This window comes from Bicyclus anynana, chromosome 18, assembly GCF_947172395.1.
Source record: "Bicyclus anynana chromosome 18, ilBicAnyn1.1, whole genome shotgun sequence".
NCBI classification, from domain to species: Eukaryota; Metazoa; Arthropoda; class Insecta; order Lepidoptera; family Nymphalidae; genus Bicyclus; species Bicyclus anynana.
Window position 1 is genome coordinate 15,498,114 of NC_069100.1, and position 27,421 is coordinate 15,525,534.

Consider the following 27,421-nt stretch of genomic DNA (forward strand, 5'->3'; position numbering starts at 1 on the left):
ATCAACGTGAATCTTATCATATCATTGAGGTGTTGGTTTTTAACGAGCTGTCCCAAAATTCACAACTATATAGATGGACCCGACCAATTGGGGTCAAACCACGGCGTCGAAGAATTTGCCTTCCTCACAAACCCTCCAAGGGGATAGAGTCTAGCGCCGGTGGAGCCTTTTTCTGCATGTTCTGTGGGCTCGTGACGCACCTTGCAGCGTGTTGGCCTGCCTGGGCTGCAGCTCCTGGCCCACGGCCTGCAGCGCCACCTGGTCCAGCTCGCGCAGCTGCTTGTTGAGCGTCTCGAGCGCCGCGCCGCACTCGCGCTGGCCTGGGGCCTTCTCCCTGAACGGTACATACAAAATAATTGATAACTTTGCTTTCTGACGTGTAATTAACACAGGAATAACTAGCATATTTGCCATATAAGTCAACATATTGCCAAAAATCTATCAGCATGTTCTAAAATACGCCACTCTGCGCTACCAAGCATAGTTGTCAAGTCTGTCTGGCCCTTTACCATTGCTGGTGTTGAGGCTATGAGCCTACGAATGTTAGAGCTACAGCTGTGAGCGTGTACAGCAGTCACAGTGTCGCCGTACGCACCGGATGTTGGCCACCAGCGACTTGATGGTGTCGGACACAGCCTTGCTGTGGTGCGCCAGCGCGTGCCAGTGCGTGCGCTCCGTGCCGCTGAGAGCCAGCGCGCGCGCCGCCTCCACCATGGAGCACGACTCCGTTATTATGTTCCTGCAGAGGGGAGAGAGGTCGTGACAATTTGTTATCCATTGACGTTTACAGTAAGTTTAGGTATGTTAGATGCAATAAAATTGACTTTAGAAAATGAAAAGTTAAGATGGATTCAATTCATTCAATTTGGATCCAATTATTGATTTGTTTAATTACGTATCATTTCCAAGTTAGCTGTTGCCTCTTAAATAAAATTGTAATCAAGGGCTAACTTGTTAAAAAAAAGAAAATACACTACTCGCTTCGACACGTCGGCGAAGAGCTGAAGTTAGCCGAGTAGTGTAGCGGGGCGCTTCGTGTTCGTACTTCGGATCGCATCGGAGCGCAAATACCGATAACAATTGGAAGTTGGGCTCAGCGAGGCGAAGATGCACTTAGTGAAGCGAAGTCTGTATCCAAAGTCTAAGGCTATCGTATTTAATGAATTCAATCAACTTCGCGAGTTGTATTGGAGGCGTAGGAGGGTACGCTCACCGGCCGCAATGCAGGATGGCCTCCTGGTTGTCGCGCGCCTGCGGCGAGATCTTGGCGGGCACGGCGGCGAACTCGGGGCTGTCGGCGAACTGCTGCAGGCTGCGCACCGCCTCCGTCAGCGGGCCCGTGGCGGCGGCGCAGCGCGCGCGGTTGGCCTGCGGGGTTACTCTTGGCATAGGTCACAATGTAGAACAGTACGTTTGGCATGCAATTAAAGACATATCTCTTGAAGAGAAAAGACAAATGTCAACCAATAACAGCATAGTTGTCTGTCCCAGTTCTTTCGCCCCAACGCAACGAAAAAGTGAGCGATATTTCCGGTTCGCCGTTATTGTTCGACTTGTCCTCATGAGATAATCGAATCTTTCAGGTCGTGCGTCGCACGCATCGAAAGTGGTTGTTTGTAAAGTTGCCTGATAATTTTACGTGAAAACGTGATTAGAAATCATTGATGAAAAATTGCATGACGCGTCGGCCATTGGGGTGGAAGAGATGCATCACAAGGTGAAAGCTGGTCAATTCAACTCAGGTGGAACGTGGAATTGAATTATGCATTTTCATAAGTGCAGCCAGCGTTCATCATTTAGAAGACGTAATCATGAGGCGGCACTCACGTCGCAGTAGTCCGCGTCCAGCGCCTTGATCTCCTTGACGAGCGCCGCGGTGCAGTTGGCCACGTCCTTGGCGGCCTGCACGAAGTGGCGCTTGCTCTGCGGCTCGGCGCAGCGGCCCGACGCGCCGCGGCACGCGTTGCACAGCGCGCTCGTGTGCTTGGCCACCACCGTGGCGGCCGACAGCACCCGCTGCTGGTCCGCGGCGGGCTCGGCCAGCGTGCGGCACGCCTGCTCGATGGCGGCGGCGGCGCGCGCGAACTGCGCCTGGTCCACCAGCCCCGCGCGTCCCGCCACGCTGGTCTCGTCCGACACGGCCACCAGGTACGCCGCCTGCGCCGCGCACTCCACCAGCCCCTGCACCGCCTGCGCCACGGTGCCCACGCTGCGCGAGAACTTGTCCGTCTCCGCCGTCTTCACCGCGCTCGCCATGCCCGACATGCCCTCGCCTGCGACAGACGATCAGTGTTGTGGCCGAGGTTCGTTAAGTTCGGAGAATGAGAAAACTTACAACGTTTTTATTGGCATCGAATGTCTACACACATAACTCAGTCGCACCAATACAAATACCCAAATAACGGCAACGAGGGGCAATGATTGGCTGTGATCGTGTCGGTCGCGTGACTCACTCAGCAGCTTGCTCTGGTCCACGACGGCGTCGAGGCAGGCGAAGTAGCCCAGCTCGCTGACGGGCTGCGTGGGCGCCGACAGCAGCGGGCGGCTGCTCTCCATGTTGCGGATGGCGGCGGCGCACTCCTTCTGCCCCGGTGCCGCCTCCGTGCACACGTCCACCTGCGGAACATGTGCGGTTCAACTTTGACTCTGATTATACATTAATCTCCATCTTACCATCAGATGCTGTGAGCATTAGTTAACCGTATATGTTGTCTTCCAGTAGACTCGCACTAGACGCGTAGACTGAGGTCCGCCATCCCACTTCTTCCTTTCCTCACTTCTTGCAGCTAATCTCCAATGTCAAGGACACTGAGCCAACTGCGGATGTGTTTGGTACATGACAGTTCCAGCATGCGACGCAAGAGTATCTAGGATAAAGCAAACTCAAGTATCAGCTCACCAAATGGTTGATGCTCTCGGTGACGGCGCGCGCCGCGGCCGCCAGCTGGTTCTTTGCGTTGGGACGAGTCAGGTCCTGCGCACACATGCACATTCAGATAACTCCACTAGATAATAAAGTAACTCGGAGTTTTATGACAGTAAAATAGGACGCAAAACATTTTTTGAGAATCGCAATACGCTAAGAAAATTTTTGCCCTTTATAAAAACTACTAGCAGATGCTCGATTCTCGAGGGAATAGTCTATGTTACTCGTTGATGACCAAGATACTCATTTTTATTGATGAATATAGTTCAAATCAGGTGGTGCTTTATAACATATATAAAAGGTACTAATTATGACATATTCGTAATCCACAGAGCACTCTGGCTCGTGCAGTGGTGTGTCGCTCACCTGGCTGACGGACTTGGCGGTGCTCAGCAGCTTGGACGAGTTGACGGTGACGGTCTTCAGCGAGCTCACCATCTGCGTGCGGCTCTCCGTCTCCTGCCGCGTCGTGCATTACATGAGAGGTATATACTTATTGTATAGCTAATATTTACAATTATATTCCTAACTAGACTTATCTACATAGTGTAGTTTAATTTTTATTTTTCTGTAACAAGAGATAATTTCGTCTACAACATAGCTCTTTCTTTGTTATGATGTTTATAATATCGATCGTTGCGATAAGACGAAAGAGAGAGCTATCTTATCTAGAGCTAGTCAAGCTCATCGCGTTATCTCGTCTACCTCTATCAGAGGCGAATCTCTCAGCGATGAGTGAAGGGTGCATACCTCTGCGTGTCCGGCCATCTCCAGGCACACGGCCACCAGGCGGTCGAAGGAGGCCTGGAAGTCGGCGGCGGAGGCGGGCAGGCGCTCCGTGGCCACGCTGTCCACCACGTGCGACGACGCGCCGCTCAGCTCCACCGCCGCCGAGTTCAGCTCCGTCTGCAGCTCGCTGCGGGGGACATTGTCGTTACGTCACTACGGTGTATACTGGGTGTTCGACTACGTTAAGCATTCCCCCGCTTCCTCCAGTTAGTCAGTCAGTCAGTCGGCGTGCGACGGCGATGGCTTCCTCCATGTCCTGCACCGAACATATCTCACCCGTAGCTCTTGTCGGTGTGCGGGAACTCGCCCATGTCCAGGATGTCGAGCGTGTGCGCGATGTTCTCTATGGCGGCGTCCAGCTCGGCGTGCGACGGCACTGCGCCGATGGCTTCCTCCATGCCCTGCACCGAACATTTGGAAAACAATTACATTGGCAACAATTAATGAGACTAGACAAGGTTTTTTTTTAACTGATGACTTCAGAGTAAACCGTTTCGTAACGTGTGACGGCGCCACTCTGTCTGACTTCCCTTTCTCTCATGCATACGGCAGCAGGTTTAAGTTATCACTTTTGTCGAGCGTCCCAACCCACACACGTTTCTTTTTTTTGTGACAAGTTATATGTAAAAAATATCTATACAATTAATTTATGGTGTGCATCCAAAGTCTAGGAATTATTATTGTATTGTTTTAGCTACGCCTTGACGTTATGCTGGCTAGGTACATTGTGCTCGTTTGGCACTACAAAAGTCAAAAAGAAAAAGAACAATTCTCTAAAATTTATACCGGACCTCGTCACCTTACCTCACTAATATTCTTGGCCAAGCTCATGAGATTGGACGTGTCGGGCTCCTCGGAGCTCGAGAACTGATGCTTGACAGTCTCCACCAGGGTCAGAGAAGAGTGCAGCACTTGGCGACCTGACTTGATCACCCTGTCCACAAAATATACAGTGTTAAATATTAACAGCATATCATGACGAAACGGAGCGTATCATTTTGATTTGATATGCACAAAATTGTTATTTGAAATACCAGTACATAACTTTGGAATATCATTACCATCATTATTGTCAGCCGATGGATGTCCAGAGGCCATAGACCTTGAAGAAACCTAAGAACTCCCAAACCCTAAGTTGTCCGTCCGTGAGCTATCATAAGAGGCTCGTAATCAGCGAGCAAGTCTGATAAGCACTGTCCCATTGAACACTCCGTCGGAGTACTCGTTGTGAGTCGTCACCTGCGCTGGTACTGCTGCGGCGCGGTGGCCACGGTGGCGCGCAGCGGCGGGGCGAAGTCCCTGAGCGCGGCGGCCAGGTCGGCGGCGGCGCGCGCGCAGCCCGGGCTCTCCCTCCGGCGCGCGCTGCTCACCAGCTGCGCCGTGGCGGACGCGGCGCTGCGGCACGCGCTTTGCAGCCGCGCGGACGCCCACTCCGCCTGCCACACACGGAACATCAAACAGTTGCACTATAAGTGTCAAGAAGACAAGAGATACGGCATGTAAGACGCACAAAGACAATTACTGCGTGGCGGCTCGGCGGTCTGTTAACTTACAAGGGCGAATAGTAGCAACTGGCAGAAATGCCCGAAACAATATCTTATTTATCTATGTCCAATATAAGATATTTGTAAAGTATGGTAAAGCAAATGGAGGGGAATGCACAAATGAAGACGAACTTTTTTAGCATATCCAGAAGTAAGTGGGAGAAATATCCCAATAGAAGAACTTTATAACATACTCGGCAAGCAAGCGAGCAAGTAGGTAAATGAGGAACAATATCTTTTGTAGTATACCCAAAAGCAAGTGGGAAAAAATGCCCAAACAAAGTATGTCCTTTCGAGCAAATCCAAGAGCAAATGGGGGGAAAAAGCCTAAAAGAAGAACTTATTTGCCAGCTTAAAAAATGAACACAATTACCGTCTGTCCCGGCAGGGGGCGCAGCTCCAGGTCGCGCGCGGCCTGCTCCACCTCGTCCAGCTCGGCCTGCAGGCTGCGGATGATCTCCGCCGCGGCGTCCAGCTCCACGCCCTTGCACGACACGCGCGCGCGGCTCACCGCCGACCTGCAGCACACGCTAGCTCTACACATTCAGCGCTTTTATTTCTTCTATCACTTCGTATAATAGTCACTTAACAATTTGAATATGAAAGTATTTAAGTATCAGAAGTGGGATCAACAGTTAGATCGGTCACCTGAGGTCGGCGCAGCTGGTGGTGAACTGGTGCGTGGTGTCGGCGAGGATCTTGGTGGCCGACACGTCGCTCACGGTGGGCGCAAGTATCAGAAGTGGGATCAACAGTTAGATCGGTCACCTGAGGTCGGCGCAGCTGGTGGTGAACTGGTGCGTGGTGTCGGCGAGGATCTTGGCGGCCGACACGTCGCTCACGGTGGGCGCAAGTATCAGAAGTGGGATCAACAGTTAGATCGGTCACCTGAGGTCGGCGCAGCTGGTGGTGAACTGGTGCGTGGTGTCGGCGAGGATCTTGGCGGCCGACACGTCGCTCACGGTGGGCGCAAGTATCAGAAGTGGGATCAACAGTTAGATCGGTCACCTGAGGTCGGCGCAGCTGGTGGTGAACTGGTGCGTGGTGTCGGCGAGGATCTTGGCGGCCGACACGTCGCTCACGGTGGGCGCAAGTATCAGAAGTGGGATCAACAGTTAGATCGGTCACCTGAGGTCGGCGCAGCTGGTGGTGAACTGGTGCGTGGTGTCGGCGAGGATCTTGGCGGCCGACACGTCGCTCACGGTGGGCGCAAGTATCAGAAGTGGGATCAACAGTTAGATCGGTCACCTGAGGTCGGCGCAGCTGGTGGTGAACTGGTGCGTGGTGTCGGCGAGGATCTTGGCGGCCGACACGTCGCTCACGGTGGGCGCAAGTATCAGAAGTGGGATCAACAGTTAGATCGGTCACCTGAGGTCGGCGCAGCTGGTGGTGAACTGGTGCGTGGTGTCGGCGAGGATCTTGGCGGCCGACACGTCGCTCACGGTGGGCGCAAGTATCAGAAGTGGGATCAACAGTTAGATCGGTCACCTGAGGTCGGCGCAGCTGGTGGTGAACTGGTGCGTGGTGTCGGCGAGGATCTTGGCGGCCGACACGTCGCTCACGGTGGGCGCAAGTATCAGAAGTGGGATCAACAGTTAGATCGGTCACCTGAGGTCGGCGCAGCTGGTGGTGAACTGGTGCGTGGTGTCGGCGAGGATCTTGGCGGCCGACACGTCGCTCACGGTGGGCGCAAGTATCAGAAGTGGGATCAACAGTTAGATCGGTCACCTGAGGTCGGCGCAGCTGGTGGTGAACTGGTGCGTGGTGTCGGCGAGGATCTTGGCGGCCGACACGTCGCTCACGGTGGGCGCAAGTATCAGAAGTGGGATCAACAGTTAGATCGGTCACCTGAGGTCGGCGCAGCTGGTGGTGAACTGGTGCGTGGTGTCGGCGAGGATCTTGGCGGCCGACACGTCGCTCACGGTGGGCAGCACGCCGCGCGCGGCCTGCACTACGTGCCCGCTCGGCTGCAAACAACGGTTAGTAAGTTAGTTCCTTTTTCTGCAGTAAGGCGAGGTACTTTTCTCGTTTTTTTGTTAAACCGGTGAAGGTAAAACAATATAATTTGCGTAGAATTCTATACCTTGTGATTTTTTGTCGCTTGTACTAACCTGCAAGAAGGTCTCAGAGGCGGTGATGAGGTCCAAGTTAGCGGCCGGGTCGGCCGGCCTGGCCTGCGCGGTGCGGGCCGCTTGCGCCATGCGGGGGATCTGCTCGTTCAGCACTTCGCATTCTGATAGCAGAGTTTCCTGGAGAAATATAAATTATGCTCACTAGTACTTAAAAAATAATAGATATACTTTGATATCACTATCAAGTCTGAAAGCGATTGATTGCATTTTTGTGTTTGAGCTAGACTTTCGGTTTTCGATGGTGAAATGCATGTCTTCCGAATTCTTTATCTGTTTAGGGTGAAAGAAGTCAATCACACTTGAAATCCTAACAACAAAAATATTCAAAACAAACAAAACACACAATACTTTCTTCCTCGCTTCGCGTAAATGGTAAGCCGATGGGAATCTTCGGCACTGCCATGGACGTACCTGCGAGTACTTGTTGGTGTTGTACTGCGTGGCGTTGTGCGCCGACGTGATGAGCTGCGTGGCGCTGGACGCGGCCTGGCGCGCGCTCTCCTGCGGATCAAGCGGAACAGATCGTTACATACATCGTGCTAGTTTCACCGTCTGTAAGCCCAACATTTATTAGTCCAATACAAGAAAAACCTAAACAATATTAAAAACGCCCTCAAGCTAATTCACATGCTCGCAGTAAAAAACAATTTAATTTGTGGAAAAATTTAAACGTCATTGAACTTTGACATGAGCTAAAGTGAATGACCTCAAGGGGTTAGGTTTTTAGTTAAGGTAGGTGTTTAAATATCCAGTCCCCAGCAGTGCCGGCACTCACCGACAGGCGCGCCAGCTGCGAGCCCACGACGTCCTGTCCCTGCGCGTAGTCCACGGTGATGAAGCGCAGCTCCTCGGCCGCGCGCCGCAGCGCCTCTTGCTTTTCGCGGTCCTGGGGTCACACCACAACTTTACATTATACGTTTTTGATATTTTCTAACTCATTTGGACCCCAGTGAATTGCTAACAGTGGGCAAATTACTTCTGTCAATTTCTATCGAAAACATTTCAGGTTCTATCAGCTCTAAAATGAAATAATTGGAACAAGTAAAATGGATGTCAAAAACCACATTTTCATCACACAATCAATTACCAGGTTTTTTGATGATCTAAATTGTCAGTATTAAGTCTGGTTAATCGAGCCTTTACTTTATGTGCATCTCCCCTTCTCCTGCTGTACTTACTGATCATTCTGCTTGTGCCAACGAATTCAAAACACATTTAATGATTCCCTTAACAATTGATTGGGTATTAATTTTCTTTACTTTGGGACACTCAACAACCTTAGTGAAAGTAACACATAGTCAAGTTTCACATAACCCAAAGTAAGTCGGCCAGGCGAAAGCTGGTCACCTGCGGTTGCGAGGCGCAGAGACGCGCCGCCTCCACCATGCGCGCGGTGGCGTCGGCCAGCAGCTTGGCGGCCGCCAGCAGCTTGCGCTGGCTCTCCGACGGCTGCTTCTCCGCCTCCGTCTGCGGAGATCAGTTGTTTTATTACTCCAACATTGTATCAACGTGACCAAAAATAACAGATGGCATATGGAGAGGGTGTTATTATTTCTTATGTATCCAAAATTTTTCGATTTTCCAACGAATCTAATTAAAGTACTCCAGTTTATTATTGCGCCCATGTCAAATATATTGGTGAAGTACATTCTGTTTTTGGACCTAAGTAGTAGTAGCAGCTGTCAAAGTTAGACATGAAACTTAAATCATTTATATTAAGAACATCTTCTCCTTCTTCACATCTCTGAAAATGCTCTCGAGAGAATATTGTGTAGGATGTGGGTGATGTTATTGCTTAGCTTCGACGATTGTTCGCGGATAATAGCAAATGATCCACGGTACCTTGATGTCAGCAATGAGGCGCGCGGTGGCCTGACCCAGCAGGCGCGCGCGGCGCACCATCTCGGGCGCGTCGGGCGCGTCCGCCACGCGCTCCGACGCGCACATCACGCTCTCCACCGACTGCTCCATCACCGTCGGCTGCACGCGCCGGTCTGCGCACGCCGGCTCATCAGAACATTGCTAGTGTCACACGCGGGCAAGGAGCGTAGGAGATCCAGCTCCATAATAGGGACACGAAATAACCACTTGCCAAGAGCTAGTGCCGGACTAAACTTCCCAAGACTCAAGGATGAGGGGGAATTTTTGAAAAAACAAGATGAATTTAGGTGTCACTCTGAGGAAAGATTGTGGGGTTCTAGGATTAGGATCGAACTGAGGATTCCTTCAAATCGTTACGCTTCATATTGATACGAATTGATTGCATGATTCTTTGTTTTTGAATATAAAACAATAGCAGGGTCAGATGCTCGTTTTAGAAATGCTAGGTTCTATGTTTAGATCAGCCGTTGTTTAAAGAACCTCTTACTAATTTGCGGAGATCGAGAATTGTTATTTATATAAAAAAAAATCATAGCTAAAACTGTAGCTCGCACAGGCCGCTACAAATTTTTGAGGAAAAGGAATTATTATTAATTTTGTAACAAGAATATTTTTTGATCTTTTTATTTCAAAAACTTGTGGCTTAGCCATAAGTCAGGTACAAGAAATGAAAGGTCAAATTAGGAACCTTTTTTTTCGAACTCGTTTGTAAAGAACATAACAGTATGAAAGCCGTACCGAGGTCGCAGTGCGCCAGCAGGCGCTCCAGCTCGTCGGAGACGCGCTGCGCCGCCGCCGTCAGCTGCTCGACGCCGGGCGCGGCGGCCGCGGGCGCGCGCTCGCACGCCGCCACCAGCCGCTGCACGGCCGCCGCCACCTGCCGCGCCGCGCTCGCCAGCTGCTCGCGGCACGCCGGGCTGTGCAGCGTGGGCGCCACCACCTGCACCCACACGTCACAAGTATACGCATACAGCGAGAGAGAGACGCTGCTCCAATACGTGTTAGCGGGATAAGGGTGATGAATGGTGACGTTTAATTAATAGACCCTCAGCTTAACGTGCGCTCTAATACACGAGGGTGTGACATCACTAACTTTCCACTCAGGATTTTTCTGTGAAGAAACAAACTCAGTATCTCATGTAGCCCGACCTGATCCGAAACCACGGAACCAACGAATCGCATAGCAAAATAATAAAATTTATCACAATAACTATGAGTATATACAAATCATATGCACATGGAATGGCGACAAGCATATTGGCTGTATTTCCGCGTACTATGCGCAAAGAGTAAGCCAGCCCTTCTTTTATCCTATAAGAGTTCCACTGAGTTTGTCGCTTCGCTTCTCCCGTAACCTTGCAATGGGCTCCATGGTCCAGCTCTAGGCCTACAGGTGAAGCGTGCAGTACAAGAGACGTACCTTGGCGCAGGCGACGAGCTGGCTGGTGGCGAGCGCGCAGTGCGTGGCGGCGGCGATGATGCAGTTCTGCAGCGGCTGCTCGTCGCGACACTGCGACGCCACGTGCTTGGCTTTCAGCACCAGCGCCGCCGTCGTGTTGGCCACCGCCTTGGCCAGCGACAGCAGGATGTCCTTGGTGAGGGAAACAGTCGCTCAGATACTAAAGCCTGGATAGCTGCTCAACAGTTCGAGCCATAACCTACTCTTAGCAAAAGCTGTTCGCTTAGTTACAAAAGAAAATAAAATAGAACGTCTTAAATAAGTATCGAGAACTGATCATTTCTTTCTACTTCTAGCTTAAATATATCAGTCGTTGGGTTGAATAAGTACTCGTACTCGCCTCTACCACGAGTGTGCGCTGGCTTCGGATTTCAGTCTTTTCTCACGTGCTAAACTTGCACTTGTTTCAATTTTATGAGGTTGTATCGCCTACCCTTTTAGTAGCCTACGGAGCGCTTCTTTCATTCACATATCCCTGGTTATAACAGCTGTAACAGTGCCACTGCAAGCCCTTTATACCACATCCATAAGCAGAAACTAGTCAGTCATAGACAGATTTTATTTCTTATTTTTTGAGATATATAATTTTGCAGCAGAATTTTATTTAATGATGCAGCAATCAAAACTGCTAATGCAAATATTTTCAAAGTTTTTTATAATGTATACAATTTTAGTAAAACATACATCAATGAATAAGTATATACAACGAAAACAGTTGTTGTTGATTATTTTAAAAAGTGAAATTCAGCATAAAATCCGCGAATATTAGTCACAAAACTTCTAGATAGCAGTAATTGACTATATCATTTCTCCTGGACTTTCGCTTCAATCCCTAATGGTACTGAAATCGACTAAGCCATTATATATTTTGATTCTGTAAATTATCAAATAGGCCTAATTACACTTATTCAGTTACGTAGGCTGCGCTTTCGTGTAGCTCTGATCTTTACATGTTTTGCATTTGACAAATCGGTCATACATGAAGGCTTCTTGAAACTTCTTTACTTATTTTAATTTATAAGTAAATGAAACAGATAGCACAGTAATAAAGTATAGCCCTTCTTGGAGTCGGGTAAAAAAAAACGAATACATGCGCAATAATGCAATCGTAAAGTACATTAATTCTCTTTTTACTCAATAATCGCTGAATAGGAATAGAAATATACCCATATACCTTTCGGTATCCATATATGGAAGATATGTCCATATTGAATATGTGCAGTTAATCCTATGGAGAGTAGAGCTGACAAGAACTATCCTTGTACAAAAGACGTCCGTCTATGCGTTAAAATAAATCTCTGTCTACAGTTGCTAAGTTCGTCCCCTGATTCGCATTAGCGCTATTACGCTCTTCATAACCAAAAGGGTCGAATTTCTCTGGACTTTTCTAGGTAAGGACCAACCTTGTGACCCTACCCCATCGCGATCTAAATAGAGGATCGAGAGATGATCATAGAGAAGCTGCTACGTTTTTAGATGAGAGTGCACTCTTTATAGGCCTTCCACAATCAGTCCCATAACAGAGGGCAATGACAAGCGAGGGGTATGTTAGTAAGCTTCAAGTATTATTTTTGCTGCTACATTCACTTTTCTAGACAGTTAGTCTCAAATAAAACCCAGACAGTTGGTAAAAAGCAAATGTATTAACAAAAATAATATTATTATTCATTATGTTTGGCGGAGTATGGCAATGGCCGGAATACGTCGGCTAGGTACAGTCAGCTGCTGAATTGACAACATTTAAATATTATTTTCTGATCGTATGAAATTAGTGCAATTATAACTTCAAATACAAATGTAAAGTTGTAGTGCAACTTCGTATATTTTTTTATAGATAACTTTGCGTTAGCTTTAGTTTATTATATAGAAATACGTTAATTTATAAACAGTCATGTTTCGACTTGGCTGAAATAAAATATAAAGTTTATTTTATTGAATATTGAAACTACAGAGTCAAAAAAAATATATTGTTTCTACAATTGCGAAAATTGGTAGTATGATTTGCTAAGTGCCTGTTAAAAATATCTAGCTTAGACACCGCTAATAGAATAACTAATAAATTACATTTTCAATGTAAACACTTCAAATAAAGAACTTGTAAAAATTTAGATTTTGTTATTGCTACATTGCGGCAAAATATGTAAACAAAACAGCCAATACTTACTGCAGAACAAAAAATAGCAAAGTGAGTTTCTAAACTTAAATTCAACGAAAATAGCTTGAAAATTTTTTCAACCCTTTTGCAACTGACTGTACCGTCATTATATTACGTACAACAACAGAACAGAGTTACAACAACAAGTATAAAGCGAGGGCCACACTGCGTCCACAACCACGTCCAACATAGAACAAGCCGCGTCCATTTCAGTTGCCCTTATAACACTGAGTGACAGTTTGACCCCGGTACTTGACGCAATACTGCCTTCGCTTAGCTACAGAATGGGAATGATATATGACTTTAGTGATTTATTTAACAACAGATTTTTAGTTACGAAAATAGTCAGTCCTTTTGAGATTATATATTTATATAATTTTAATGAATTATTATTGAAAGACCAAGGGCTGGCTTCACCACCTTCTGAGAAGCGTACGTACATTCTAACCGTACGTTTTGTGACTTTCTTACTTCATGTTAAATGACAAAGAACAACTAGTGAATAAGCTATTCGACATTTACCAGAAAGGGGTACAATTGGCCCTATTTTCGTAACACAACAAACAATAATCTTTGGTATTTATAAATGAAAAAGTTGATTTTAGTCGCACCGAAATTTAGTATTAGTTTAACTTTAGCTTGATTAATGTTTTTACATTCGTCAAAAAATAATTGATATTTTCACGTATTATAACCATCCAATATATTATATGTGGAACATACATTGTTGCGTTCACACATTCTGTGGTAATTCATCGCAATGTTAGTGTTCGAATATGTCACAATATTACAATGTTTAATATATTAATAAGGTTTAGGCAAGTTATGAGTTTGTACATAATGTTTCGTTATTTATCATTTATTAGTTTTATAAGATATGTATATAGTCACTGGTACCAAAACTGTTATACACAAACTAAAATTACAAGATAGCAGTATCTTTCAAAACTGTGCGAAATTATAAGTTTTTAAATAATCATTAATCATTAAAATAAAATGAGCGGGCATAGAAAAAGAATAGTTTTCTGTGTATAACAAATTTTTAGTACGTAAAAATGAAAAAGAATATAAAAAATAATATTAGTTTACAAAAATGATAATATTCAAAAAGCGCAAAATATTTACAATAAAACATGGTCGATTATTATAATTATTATTAATACCTAATATAGTCCAGCAACCAAATCCTAAAAATAAATAAACAAACGAAAAAAGTATAGTTGCTTAAGGTTCAAAAACAGTAAAAAAAACAATTGCAAAAATGACCAGAGTGTTGTTTTGAATCAAAATAAAAAAAATAACTTAAATATAAAACTTTAGGAACTTAAAATTACAAACATACTATCTGGTCAGACTTTCTATAAATGCCAATATAATTAAAAAAAATAACACTACACTAAAAAGCTACCTTCTACTTGTATAATGGACGAAACATTAAAATCTACAATAAAACAATAACAATAACAAAAAAATCTTTATACGATCGACAGTAATAAGATATTTGAAAATATATGTCAATATTTTGGCACGTTTTACTAACTATCTAAGTTAGTTTTATTTAGTAACTCGTATTATTTTTTCCATAAATAAATCTTACAAATGTCGATCAAATAACTCTTAACAAAGTTATTTTGCAGTCTTTTTCCTTATGCTTTGATTTTCCAAAGAGTGAAATTTCAAAACCATAGAATCGAAACAGAAAGGGGAATGTCCACCAGCCCATACAACGTTGGCCCAAGAAACCCAGTTACGCCCCCCCATAAAAGTATATGGAGATGATAATATGATGTATAAATAAGGATTTGGTTAAATAATTTTTTTAATAAAAGTTTGCTAGACATAAAAAAAAATATTTTATTTTATCACTCTCACTGCTCAAAAAGTACACCGGAGATGAAGTAACATTAAAGCTGTACATGAATAGATTTATTGTTTTATGTAACCAACAAGCTTAACAAATAAATCAATAAATGAAACAACCAACCAACCAGGCAGTGGCGTGCATATGGTTGTCGATCAGGGTATGCACTAGTAATAAAATTAAGCAAAGTGGAAAAATCTGTATTTACTAATGAAGACAACTCTTAGGATATGCAGTACTTTAATGCATGTATGAAGTGCACGCCACTACTTGGAGGCCATTGGATCAGCTTCTACTAGAAGAAATTATTGTAATGATGTTAACAATTGTAAATTATAATATTGTATTACTTTTCTAAAAAAGAGTGACTGTTGAGTTTCTTGCTGACTCTCCTCAGCAGAACTTGTCTTCCTATCTGGTAATGAGGTCTGTCTGTCTGGAGATGGACAAATAGTCAACCTTATTATTTCAAAAGTGCTTGTTTGCAAAACCAAGGCTTAGTTTACAAGCACTGTAAATAAATGAATTTACAGCGAGGAAAACAACATTGATTTGGAGTGTTTGTCGCTATTACATAATTATTTTACGTTCTTCAGTTGAGCAAGATGCTGCTTTATCAGTCGTTTTCCAGCAATTTTGACAAACTTGGGATGACTCTGGATAACTGAAATAGTAATAAAATATGAAAATCCAGCAAACAATTTAATCAGAGTTTTAAAATTGGTTTACTTAGTGGATTTAATAATGTTATGTTATTCCACAATTTATTCGTCGTCATCATTAACCCATATTCGGCTCACTACTGAGCTCGAGTCTCCTCTCAGAATGATAGGGGTTAGGCCAATAGTCCACCACACTGGCCCAATGCGGATTGGCAGACTTCACACACGCAGAGAATTAAGATAATTCTCTAGTATGCACAATTTATTACTGTTTTAAAATTGGTTTAGGGTGTGAAAATGTAGCAAACTGACATACAAACTCACAGTTCACATTTAATATTAATCAGGAAAGTAGGATAAATATACTATAATACTTCTATGCACTAAATATTGCTTGAACAAACCATCAACAATGCAAGAAAACCTGTGTGCTGTCCTACATCTGACTAGATGGTATGCCTTCTACGCCAGTAATTACACAGTAAATGTACTTTTTAATACAGCAATATTGGTTAGTCATAAAAATACACTGAGCGACACTTCAACACTTTTAAGGGAAACTACACTCTGTTGTGACTTGACACAATAACATGACAAAAATTATTAAAGTTAGGTATACATATTATTTCTTATGAATAATAATCGTTTTTCACATTAAAAATGGATCAAACATTATTTATGCTGCCTGCACCTGCTGTGTACTTGTTTACGAGCATGTTTCAAACAGAATGTATTCGTATTTTCGTGACATTTTATTGACAATTGATGCCAACTATAATAATTTTAATATTGATATTAACATTGATTAATGCAGCGTAAATGTCCTCTTGTATTTACATCTGAGAGCTGAAATAAACTTGCAATTTTTCCGGTTTAGGGTCAACATTATTCGAATTTCGAATTTAACTTCGTGCAAGTTTTATTTATATTATAGCTGTGGTTTGAAAAATTATAATTCGGTTCAAAAAATACTGAAGGTAAACAGAAAACAGACAAAATCAGTAAATTAATTCAATGACATTATCTAATTAATAAAATGAGAATGACATTGACAATTATTGACATCAACAGATTATCTGTCCAAAAGTCAAATCGATGTTGCCATACGAAACACGAAAAATCGAATAACTTCGTATCGATTTCTAATTGAATAATTTTATTACTAGAATAACACGTCATTGTTTTCACCATCTTTTACACGACGCAATGGTTTTTATTGGTTTTCAATAATAAATAAAGTGATTCAAGAAAAAGGTTTATACAAGTAGTTTGATATTATGATATTGCGTTTGACATTATGATATTGCGTTTTCACCCGGACAAAATTGCGGACGCCTGCAATTTTATGTCAATGTATTATGTAAACATAATATATTATCTACAATATGTATACTATTTATACATACATAGAAATATATAGAATTTGATTTAGTTAGATCGGATGAAAGGAAAAAGTTATCGGAAGAAAGGGATTGAATATCAACTATTAAGACCACTTTGACCACTTATTTATATCAGCTTAGTATAGCTGTAGCTTGCGCGTTGGCCGATCGTGTAGCTAGCTTATATAGAGTATGGAAAAATTGTATAAAAAAACCGCATTGCATGCGCCGAAGTTACGGGCTTGCGCTACTACTCATATTATATATTATACTAGCTGACGCCGCGTGGTTTACCCGTGTGGTTCCCGATCCCGTAGGAATGCGGAGATAATATATAGCTTATAGCCTTCCTCGATAAATGGGTTATCTAACACTGAAAGAATTTTTCAAATCGGACCAGTAGTGCCTGAGATTAGCGCGTTCAATCAAAAACAAACAAACAAACTCTCCAGCTTTATAATATTAGTATAGATAGTATTTAAATGGCGCAGTTGGTAATGTTTCTACGCAGTGATCCTGCGTATGTTCTTAATGTTATGCTCGATTATTATTATTATCCATTTAAATATCGATTAAACTAAAAAAATCAGTTGAGTTCTTAGTGGTTGGTTATTGCGAAAAATATAATAGGTACTTTGATATCAAGAAACGTTTTATAATGTCGACTATGCAATGGTTTTTAAAGAGTGAGGCAGATATTATAATCAAAAACATTATAATCTATTACAACTTTTGCTTTTCCAGGTGATTTTGTTGTAGAAAAAGATCGATTATTATTATTCGGTTAAAATATTGATTAAACCAAATAAATCACTTAGCTGGCAACACTGTTCATGTTCGTGTCTTCAAAAATGTCATACAACAACTATAATATTGTCAAATATCGTTGTGAAACTAATTTTTTAGGGAAAGTTATAGCAAACCGCTATGGATAAAGTAATTTATTCATTATTAAACAAAAATTATCAAGTATTTTTTAGTTTTATGTAAAGTGGGGGGCGGGGACGAAAGGTCTGGGCCAGGAATGGACATTCCCCTTTGGGCAGAGATGTAGATACAGATGTAGCAACAAGAAAGGAAAACGACAGCAAAGAGTTTGTAGAAAAATATAATAATTATAGTAAAGTAATTATAGATAGATCAGCCCCTGGCTGTATGAGGTAGAGAATTGTAACTCTACATTTTATTGAGTACAGACAAATAATATATAGAATTTCTTTATTTAGATGAATGAGGTCGAGTATGATTCAAAATGTATGAATTTTAAATTGTCAGTAAAGATTGCAAATTCAAATTTAAAATTTATTTATTTCAAGGAGGCTTACTTTAAAATTACTTTAGAAACGTCAAGATTGTATGTTTGCAGTGACGCTACCAATCTTTACTCTTCGGGACTATGTTTGTCATACGTTTGCAATTTTTACAGTTTAGGGTTAATTATTAAATTGATATTTTAATAAAAAAATATTGACAGTCGCCACAAATCTGTGTACAGCCAGGCTTCACAAAAATAAGCATATAAAGCAATATAAATGTGATTTTGAATGTGATGCATTGTAGCCCGTATGCACTGACGTACGCGTTTGCACGTACGCGGCGTCATTAACATCCTTTTTATATCAACAATTGACGAAACTAACAGATGGCCCACTTGTTGATAACAGAACACACCGAAAGGCATTCTCTAGAAACATGAACAATCCTAATCCAACGAACTGGTCTTCAGTCTCATGTGCCAGCAAGAACCATAGTAATTCATACTCATAGTATTCCATCACAAATGGTCAAAAATGTACGCAATACGCAGCGAACGCGTCATCTGGGGTACACGACAGAGCGTAAGGAACTGATTAAATGAGTTTTTAGTATTCGACGCTTATATTCTAAATTTAACTCACAGCATGTTTAAACTTATTTTAAAAAAGTACCTTTAAGGGTAATGTCCTGATAGTTAAATACCTTTTGACAGATTTCCTATATTCATTAACCGATATATTATGTAGTATGCTATTACGTCTGAGTCACTGACTTTACGAGCGATTTCTATACGACTGTAATTGCTATATGTTATATCGTAGTATAGTATGGCTATTATCTCTATGTTAGACATGAAGGTTCCTCTGTATGAAAATAATATACTATGTAAACCCGTTACCTTATCTAAGTTATTAATTTAAACCTACCCTACACCTTATAATAGCTTAAGTATTGAGGTTACACTTAAAATTAACCCGCATTAAATGTCTCAATATTTGTAACTTAACTAAATATAGCTGCCTAAAGCTGTTATTGTGTTATCAGATCTTTTAGAGATTCATTGTTGTATTACGATAATAATTAAATAATAAAATGTTTTTTTACGTGTAATTAGGATAGTTATTTTGTTTTAACTTTTACTCATTGTTTTAAATCGCTGTGCGTCGTTAAAAAAGCAATAAACGAAGTTTCCAAGTCCAAGAAACTAGGATTGGGTTTTTATGCATTTATTGCATTGCATTGTTATTTTCCCTTAATTTTAATAATATTACCAATTTCCATAAAGCAAACGGACGAGGCTAGAGTCTTTGTAAATGTTGCCGATTGGCGATTCTTAACTCTACGAACTAATTTGTCATTTTATATATTACTGTGAGAGTGTTGAGAGGCAAGTGCCGTTAGCAACCTCGCCTCCTTCACGGCAGCCGATGTTTCTCAAAAACCACTGAATGACAATTGCCAGCAACACAAATATCAGCGCTAAAATCAGCAGAATGTTCAACCAGTTGTCTTTCCAAACGCCTTTCAAGTGCAACTCTAGACAAATACATTTCGGGCAGCATTTCAACTCTGTTCGAGGGCATCGTTTGCTGCAAAATTGGCAGAAACCTCTGACATCTTTTTGGGTAGCCAAAAATGTCGGGTTGTAAACTATGCGCACTTCGGTTTTGCCCTTATTATTTGCCTGGGTTGCGTTAGGGGCATTGTTCAAATGAACCGTTGTCTCTCTATCTCTCTGCTCTGTGGTGAAGTATTTTTCGCTGCGTTTTATGAAGCTCTCTAAATCGTCTCTCTTCAAATTCAGTTCGTTTTTAGTGAAACCAGCTTCAGCCTTTTCGACGAAAGTTTCTGTCGTTGTCAAGACACGATTGTATTTGTCTAGATTGATCAATTTCATGTTCAAAGCTCCCGACACTTTTACGTCTGGTCCTGTTTTGGTTATGTCATTTCTTATACTGTGACATTCGATCTTTTTATCGTTCAACCTATTGAATTTATCATTCAAATCATTTTTGTCTGTGTAACGGTTAAATTTGTCGTTGACGTCGTTTTTGTTGCTGCCTGACAAGAAGAATTGTTGTCTCAGAAGCTCGTTCTTAGTACGCCTATCTAGATTTATGTTAGAGTCGTTATCGTCTTTTGGATTGTCGGTATTTGCTAGATTTGTACGATTATCAAAGTTTACGTTAACGTAGTCATGATTGGAGAAATCCTTTTTGAAAGTGAAAATTTTATGCGAAATAGTTTTTGGATACAATTTTGGATTTGCGTCACCTACACTTGAATCTTTATCTAAGTTTCTATCAGTTTCTAAGTCAATACTATCGCCTATCAATTTTTTATCACCGATTTTATCTTTCTCTAAATAACCTTCGCAATTAAACAATATAGTTTCATAATCACCGTCACCTGAAGCGTCTTCTTCAGACTTTGCGTTTTCTGCAATAGCAGCATTCCTTAAATCATCTACAGTTTGTTTACTTGACTGGCGTTTAAATAAGGTATTACAATATTCTAGACTTCTATAGTATTCACTGTCAGTCTCCTCGTGGATTATGTCTAACATTTTACCTAAATAGTTACTAGTGTCTATGTCTTCATATATGCCGTCGTCCTCATACTTTTCGTCCTTTTCTTCAGTTGTGAAATCGGCTCCGTATTCTTTAGAGTCTTTCTCGAAGAAAACCTTATAGAAATTGTCATAGCAATAGTTTAGTTTTCTGTATATGTAGGACTTTTTACGTGTGTCACTAGTGTTTGTTACCTGGGTTTCCTTATCTTCCTCGGTTTCCTCGCCGATGGTATAGAGGACGCTGGTGGAAGCTTCTCCAACTCTCGAAGCCGCGTTGAGAAGGTTCTGTCGTGGCTGGAATGAAGAGTTTTTTGATTAATGTAATTTGAATACTGTCGAATTTCTTACTGTGTTGTCGTAGTCACAAAAGTTTCAACCAATTTAGTATTTCGTCAGAAAAACAAACAATTTAACTCAACAAACAATTCCTCGGTAATCGGATATAAATATAACAAAACAAAGGCTATTTGTTGCTGTTTGTGTGGCAGAGAAAAAATCCGAAAAGAGGCCCGAACCAGCGGGTGTAGGGCTAAGGAGTCCTTTAAAATGGATCTTTTATCGCTATTTTAAGACAATGACATTTGCATTATTAGATAATATTACATATACGTGAACATGTACCTCCTTAGTGTCGGGCTCGGCCGCCTTCAGCAGGTCGGAGAAGGCGGAGCACAGCTTGCGCGTGGCGTCCAGCAGGCGGTCGCCGTTCTGCGTGTCGTCCATGAGCGCGGCGATCATCTGCACGCCCTTGGTCATCTCCGGCAGGTTGCTGGTGATGGTGGTGATGGCGGCGCCCACCGCCGTGTGGTCCACCTCCTCCGTGGGACCTGGAACGATCCATACAGCAGTGGTAACTACTGACAGGCTTGCACATTTAGTAACAGAGTTTTCTGACAAAGCTCTGTAACGCGCTTTTAACAAGTATGTAAAAACATATTATAACGAAAGCAGGATTCAAAAAGCGGCTTTATCCCTGAGTAACGATCTCTTTCAGGCAGTTTAGTGTTTGCGCATGCAAGTATAAAATTTCGCGCGATTTTAATTACTTGTGTCTAAGATGAATAGCTCACGGAAGTGATTTTCTGATTTGTGCATACGAGGCGAGAGGTTACACACACGCACACTCCACATACATTTTTGAGATTCTAAGCATCCGCAAGGACCCCATGTGAGTTCAATCCAGCCAGACCTCCATTTATTCCGCCGGCATATGACCTTCAGAGTAGGGCTGCTTACGGGCATCGCTCTTTCTTTGACTCTGCTATTTTTCCCAAGGTTTTGACGGAAAGAGCGACTCGGTTGATAGGTTTAAGTATAAGAGCAATTACCGGCGGTGAGCGTGACGACCTGCGCGGTGGCGGCGTTCATGGCGGCGATCTGTGACGTCACCACTTGCTTGCTGCTGTCCATGGTGGCGCGCATCCACTTCACCGAGCCCGCGTCCTGCCCCAGCGCCGGCAGCGCCGTCTGCAACACAACACCATGGTCAGCGCGTTATCGACTGAGTCGGGAGTGTTATTAGAGAGCGCCAGGATTGCTCTCGGTTACCTGATCACATGCTGTCAACAGGGCTTCATGAAAGGAATAGAGCACTCGAAAATATTCAATGATTCATTGTTTAGTTTTCAAATGCAGCTGCAGGTCGGCACTCACCCTGGTGAGGCTCGCCTCCGTCTGCTTGATGATCTCCTTCCCGCTGGTGATGGTGGACAGCAGCGCGCGCTGCGGCTCCGTCAGCACCGACGTCACCTTGGTCTGCTGCACCTGACTCGCCTGCAGTAAACATACACTGTTTCATTGATTGTTCGTTCATCTATCTAACAATGTCTATTAAGTTAGTTTGTATGCAGTAAAGGCGGCAAGAGGCATACCGGCATTATTTTTTTATAATTTTTAAGCTGAAAGAGCAGGGCCTGTAGCCATGTGGCCATTTCTACAATATTCAAGTTTTCGCTTCAAAAATGTGTGGGAATGACAGATCCGAACGATAACTTAATCAAGTGACCTGTCTATAATAAATGTCATACATTTTCTTATTTTCGAAGCGTTTGTGATTGTAGAAAAAGAATCGACGTGCCACATGGTTACAGGCCATGTAGCTATCTATTAATATTAGTAAAACAAGATCGATTTATTGTTATAGTAATATTATATTAGGCAGAGTTAGGTACCTACACAACCAATCTCGAACACTGCGGTATCCGTGTTAGACAGCGTGGAACAAATAAACTTATTGTCAATACGCGGCAGCTAAAAGATTAGATAACTAAATACAGTCAAAATCAATCTGTTAAAATCCAAAAAATCCGTTTGTGAGCAAGTTATGATCGTCATAGAAATCAATAAAGGGATGTTAACATCAAACTATTATATGTAAGTAATATACAACATAGGCTAAGAGTAGTCACAAAAAATAACCAACTAATAAAACATACACCAAAGCAAGCAAGAGATCATGCACAAGCTACCAAAAAAAAAACAGTATAAAAAAGCCCAACGTTTTTGCCAAATCTGTTAGAGAAGTGTTAAAAAAACAAATAAAATTAATTAAAAAAAAAACCAAAAGTGAGCACTGACAGCGGGCGGCGTGTGTCCGGTGAGCACCTGCCCCGACACGGTGGTCTGCTGCGCCCCCGTCACGTGTCCCACCGCGAACGGCTTGGCGCCTAGCGACAGAACCACTTACTGCACTACTTACACGGACAACTGTACGTCCATCATCATCACAGCCGATGGACGTCCACAGCTGGACATAGGCCTCTTGCATGGCAATAGGCTTCATGCGTAAGCTTTGTTAATTATCTATATATATAAAAATGAATTGCAGTTCGTTAGTCTCGCTAAAACTCGAGAACGGCTTAACGGATTTATCTTATCTTGGTCTTGAAATGTTCGTGGAGGTATAGGGAAGGTTTAAAAGGTGAGAAAAAATCGAATAATTTCCGGGGAAAACCCTAAAAACTGCCCTTTTCTATTTCCCATACAAACGTTTAAGAGTCAAGCGGTAGGGGTAGGGTAGGGGTAGGGTAGGGGCAGAAGAAAGAGAATAAGTGCACTTATGTCAAAACGAAGCTTGACCGGGTCCGCTAGTTATAAATAAATATACAGGGTGCTCGGGGGTATTTCCCATAACTGTAGGGTTATTTATATTCTTTAAGGAAAAATAATTAAAAATGTCTAAGGAACATGTGTTCTAAAATAAATATACTTGGAGTAAAAAATATTTCTTTTGTAAATAGATCTTAAATTGTTCCCCTTATATCGCATTCTTATATTATGACAGCCAAAGTTATTGATTGATTTAAGTATTATGAAGTAGCTTACTTATAAAGTGCGGAGTGCCAGTTGCAATATCTCGTCGATATCGACAGTTTTACCACGATTACGTATTTTCAAATGCAAGGATATAAAAAGGCGTGTCTTACATGGAAAGTCGGATTTAATTGAATTATTTTGTGTAAAACATAAAAATATTTCTTTTTAGTTAAATAAAATATATTTATGCAATGCAGACACCTATAAGTGGACTTGTATAAGTTGACCTTAAAGTTATGGGAATAACTCCATAACACCCTGTATAATACTATACACTGTCTTGACTATTACAAATGAATTTGGACTATACTATATTTTAAATATACAAAACAGTCAATCTGATGAATTAAGAAATTTACTAAAGAATTAAAAGCAATACCAAATTAAGTTTAGAGGACCAGGGGGTCGTCAAAATGAACTTATTATATCGTATACTTTTATTGTACTTCTACTTATTCAGCTCATGGACATAATATTTAAAAAGTCTATGTAATGATTAATATAACATTTTTCCTTTTTAAAAATTAGTTAAATATTAATAAATAAAGGTCATAGTTGTTTGACAAAATTTTCACAAATAAATTAACGAATCAACTCAACTTGGCACAAATATGGGTTTACTCCTATACTATAAAAACAAAAAAAAAAATTTTAATATTTACAAATATAAATAAAAACTATAATTTCAGAAAACTATTTTGGTTTTAGGAGATAAATTTTGCAAATAAGAATAACCTAATTAAAATAATGATAAGAACTTTATATTTACAGAAAAATAATAAAAAATTTAAACTAGAAGAGTTTCCTAAGCTGACACTGACAAATAAATACTATACACTTTGTTTGGTACAAGCAATGCTTCATTCAGCACATACCTTCAGCGCCGGGCCTCAGCACGGCTGGCTTGGCCACTGACGTGGTGTTGACTTTGCCCGACGCCTTCAGCGTGTCGTGCTGGATTATGTTGGCCCTGGAAACAATTTGTTTGCAATTCATAAAAATATTCATTTTTTTCTTGAGAATACTGGTTTCATAGTTAGAAATATTTTGCACTAATAGTGTGTTAAATAGGTAAAACTAAATAAAGTTAAAAAAAATAACCGGCCAAGTGCGAGTAGAGCCACGGGCAGTAATTAGTTCCGCAGTTATAATATACTACTGCTGACTTAAAATGGTTGTTTCTGGTTGATGATTTTACTTCCTCAGTTACGATAGTAACTTCCTTTTAAATTCTACTTGTGATTTTTTCACAAATCTAGAAATGATTTATTAGGTGGGTGGGACAAAAATAACATGTTGAACTCTACCCTATGGGTTAGGGGCATATTATAAGTGATTTGACAGCCTCCGTAGCGCAGTGGTATGCGCAGTAGATTTACAAGACGGAGGTCCTGGGTTCGATCCCTGGTTGGACCGATTGAGGTTTACTCAATTCGTACAGATTTGGCTGGTGGAAAGCTTCGGTCGTGGCTAGTTACCACCCTACCGACAAAAACGTACCGCCAAGCGTTTCGGTATGATGTCGTGTAGAAACCGAAAGGGGTGTGGATTTTCATCCACCTCCTTACAAGTTAGTCCGCTTCCATCTTAAATTGCATAATCATTTACCATCAATCCACTCCCAATCCACTGGCCTCCGGGCTTTTAACTGTGGAAAGAGTTAAGCGGTTAAAGCGAGCTGATGTGCTCGACTCTGTGCAGACTTGAAGACGATAGTCTTCCTGTCTGGTAAAGCCAAATTTATTTCACCAAATCTGCTTATAGTCTGTCGACTGATTGCAGATACACAAGACAAAAAAAAAAAAAAATTACCATCAAGTGAGATTGTAGTGAAGGGCTAACTTGTAAAGAATGAAAAAAAAAGATTTTGATAAAAGCACAATCTAAGAGAGTGAATCACGATTGAAGTTCAACCCTCATCTGCAGCCGCACTCACTTGGAGGGCGAGACGGAGTCCTCCAGCATGGCGGAGCCCTCGTCGCCCTCGATGCCGAGGTGGTCGCGCGCGCGCCGCTTGCGCACGATGATGTCGATGTAGCCGGCGATGACCTGCAGGATCTGCTCCGCCTCCGTCGTCTGCACCGAGTAGTACTGGTCGCTGCGGATTGGGGACGATTGCTACAGTGACTGGCAAACCATACTTAGTTCTACAAGTTCTGCTGCAGGACTGGCTAAATTAACATTTTCTTTTTTTTATTACAATATTTGCCATATTTTTTGCTAGACAGACAGCAGATGCTAATGTCACTTTGTAAAATAATGATACCATATTTATTGTCATAGGTAAATAATAGTGCCTCAGTTCATTCACTCAAGAGAAATTTTGAACAGAAATTTCTATCATAACACTTTGTGACAGACGGTTGAAAGAAAAATTGTGTAAATTATGTAATTGACCAATTCTTACCCATTTGTTCTAGTCTCTGAGTGAACCACTACTTCCAATTTAAAAATTTAGAGTAATTTAGACATTTATAATAAAATTCTAAAACTTTTGCCTGGTCTTTCGACGGTGCTTTTTAAGTCTAGATCTTTTGAACGTTTCGCTTCAAGGGATTTACCTGACCTTTAATGAAGTATGTTTGCGTTTGAGAACATCTTTGAAATGCAAGTATTGACCACCAGACTTAGATTCCTATGTTTCCTGATGTCGGAAGTCTGGAATCATCCTTGCGCATAAAATGTCACACCAACGATCACATAGCCATTTTCCTTTCACTGTGAAGGAGAAACCCACCTGTAGTCGCCGAAGTCCAGGGTGAAGGTGTTGGGGCTGGCGCACCAGCGGCGCACCGTGGTGAGCGGCCAGGTCTGCAGGATCTCCTTGGTCTTCTCGTCCAGTCGCAGCACGGAGTCCTTGGTGACTCCGAGCAGGCGCGGCACCAGCTTGTTCTTGCCTTTCATCTTCTCCTGCAATACAACACAAATGTCTAGGTGGAAATGCAAATTATATTGGACAAAATCACATAAATTAGTATGACAAATCGCAAATGAAACGAAGGTAGAAATCTCTTCTCCAGTAAGGACAGAAAGCTGTCTCTGAACTGAACCATTGAGAATAGTTAAGATGGTGACATAATGCAATATAACGTACTAGTTGGCACCCGCAGTAGTGTCCGTAATTTTAAAACTATCACATTATCTCCTAAGATATTCAATAAAATCTAATGATTGAGGGCAATTTTGTCGTAAATTAAATACTTGCGATGAATATTGTCCTCATTTGGATGAGGATTAATATGATTGAACAGCTTTTCGATGAGTACTCTAGTAAGGTGATGAACCAGCAAACCTTGACGAGGAAGAAGGCGACGCCGTACGTCTTGAGGTCGCGCGCGCTCTTGGTGTACAGCACCTTGGCGTCCAGCTCGCTGAGCCCCACGTGCTTGCGGTGCTCCTTGAACACCTTCTTCTCGATGCCCTTCACCTTCACGTACGACGCCGGCAGGAACTCCTTCAGACTGCAAAAGGTATTAAATTTATTGT

At 42.1% G+C, this 27,421-nt stretch overlaps 1 protein-coding gene across 10 annotated transcripts in view; it reads right to left on the reverse strand.

Moving 5' to 3' along the window:
• LOC112043861 (talin-1) overlaps positions 1-27,421 on the reverse strand; it is an 85,985-nt gene that overhangs the window by 26,229 nt on the left and 32,335 nt on the right. For all 10 annotated transcript variants that reach the window (XM_052886738.1, XM_052886742.1, XM_052886734.1 and 7 more), the window contains exons 11-39: positions 27,228-27,396; positions 26,673-26,845; positions 25,872-26,033; positions 24,811-24,905; positions 23,198-23,286; positions 22,274-22,393; positions 21,949-22,087; positions 21,242-21,447; positions 20,813-20,914; positions 10,693-10,863; positions 10,011-10,212; positions 9,234-9,385; positions 8,739-8,858; positions 8,167-8,277; positions 7,803-7,892; positions 7,371-7,508; positions 7,108-7,226; positions 5,633-5,777; positions 4,955-5,151; positions 4,520-4,649; positions 3,992-4,116; positions 3,677-3,842; positions 3,293-3,385; positions 2,900-2,974; positions 2,454-2,616; positions 1,828-2,273; positions 1,214-1,368; positions 596-739; positions 201-334 (exon numbers count right to left, since the gene is read on the reverse strand). In XM_052886738.1, the coding sequence (XP_052742698.1) occupies positions 201-334; positions 596-739; positions 1,214-1,368; positions 1,828-2,273; positions 2,454-2,616; positions 2,900-2,974; positions 3,293-3,385; positions 3,677-3,842; positions 3,992-4,116; positions 4,520-4,649; positions 4,955-5,151; positions 5,633-5,777; positions 7,108-7,226; positions 7,371-7,508; positions 7,803-7,892; positions 8,167-8,277; positions 8,739-8,858; positions 9,234-9,385; positions 10,011-10,212; positions 10,693-10,863; positions 20,813-20,914; positions 21,242-21,447; positions 21,949-22,087; positions 22,274-22,393; positions 23,198-23,286; positions 24,811-24,905; positions 25,872-26,033; positions 26,673-26,845; positions 27,228-27,396 (4,331 nt within the window). The remainder of the gene's footprint in view (positions 1-200; positions 335-595; positions 740-1,213; positions 1,369-1,827; positions 2,274-2,453; positions 2,617-2,899; positions 2,975-3,292; positions 3,386-3,676; positions 3,843-3,991; positions 4,117-4,519; positions 4,650-4,954; positions 5,152-5,632; positions 5,778-7,107; positions 7,227-7,370; positions 7,509-7,802; positions 7,893-8,166; positions 8,278-8,738; positions 8,859-9,233; positions 9,386-10,010; positions 10,213-10,692; positions 10,864-20,812; positions 20,915-21,241; positions 21,448-21,948; positions 22,088-22,273; positions 22,394-23,197; positions 23,287-24,810; positions 24,906-25,871; positions 26,034-26,672; positions 26,846-27,227; positions 27,397-27,421) is intronic.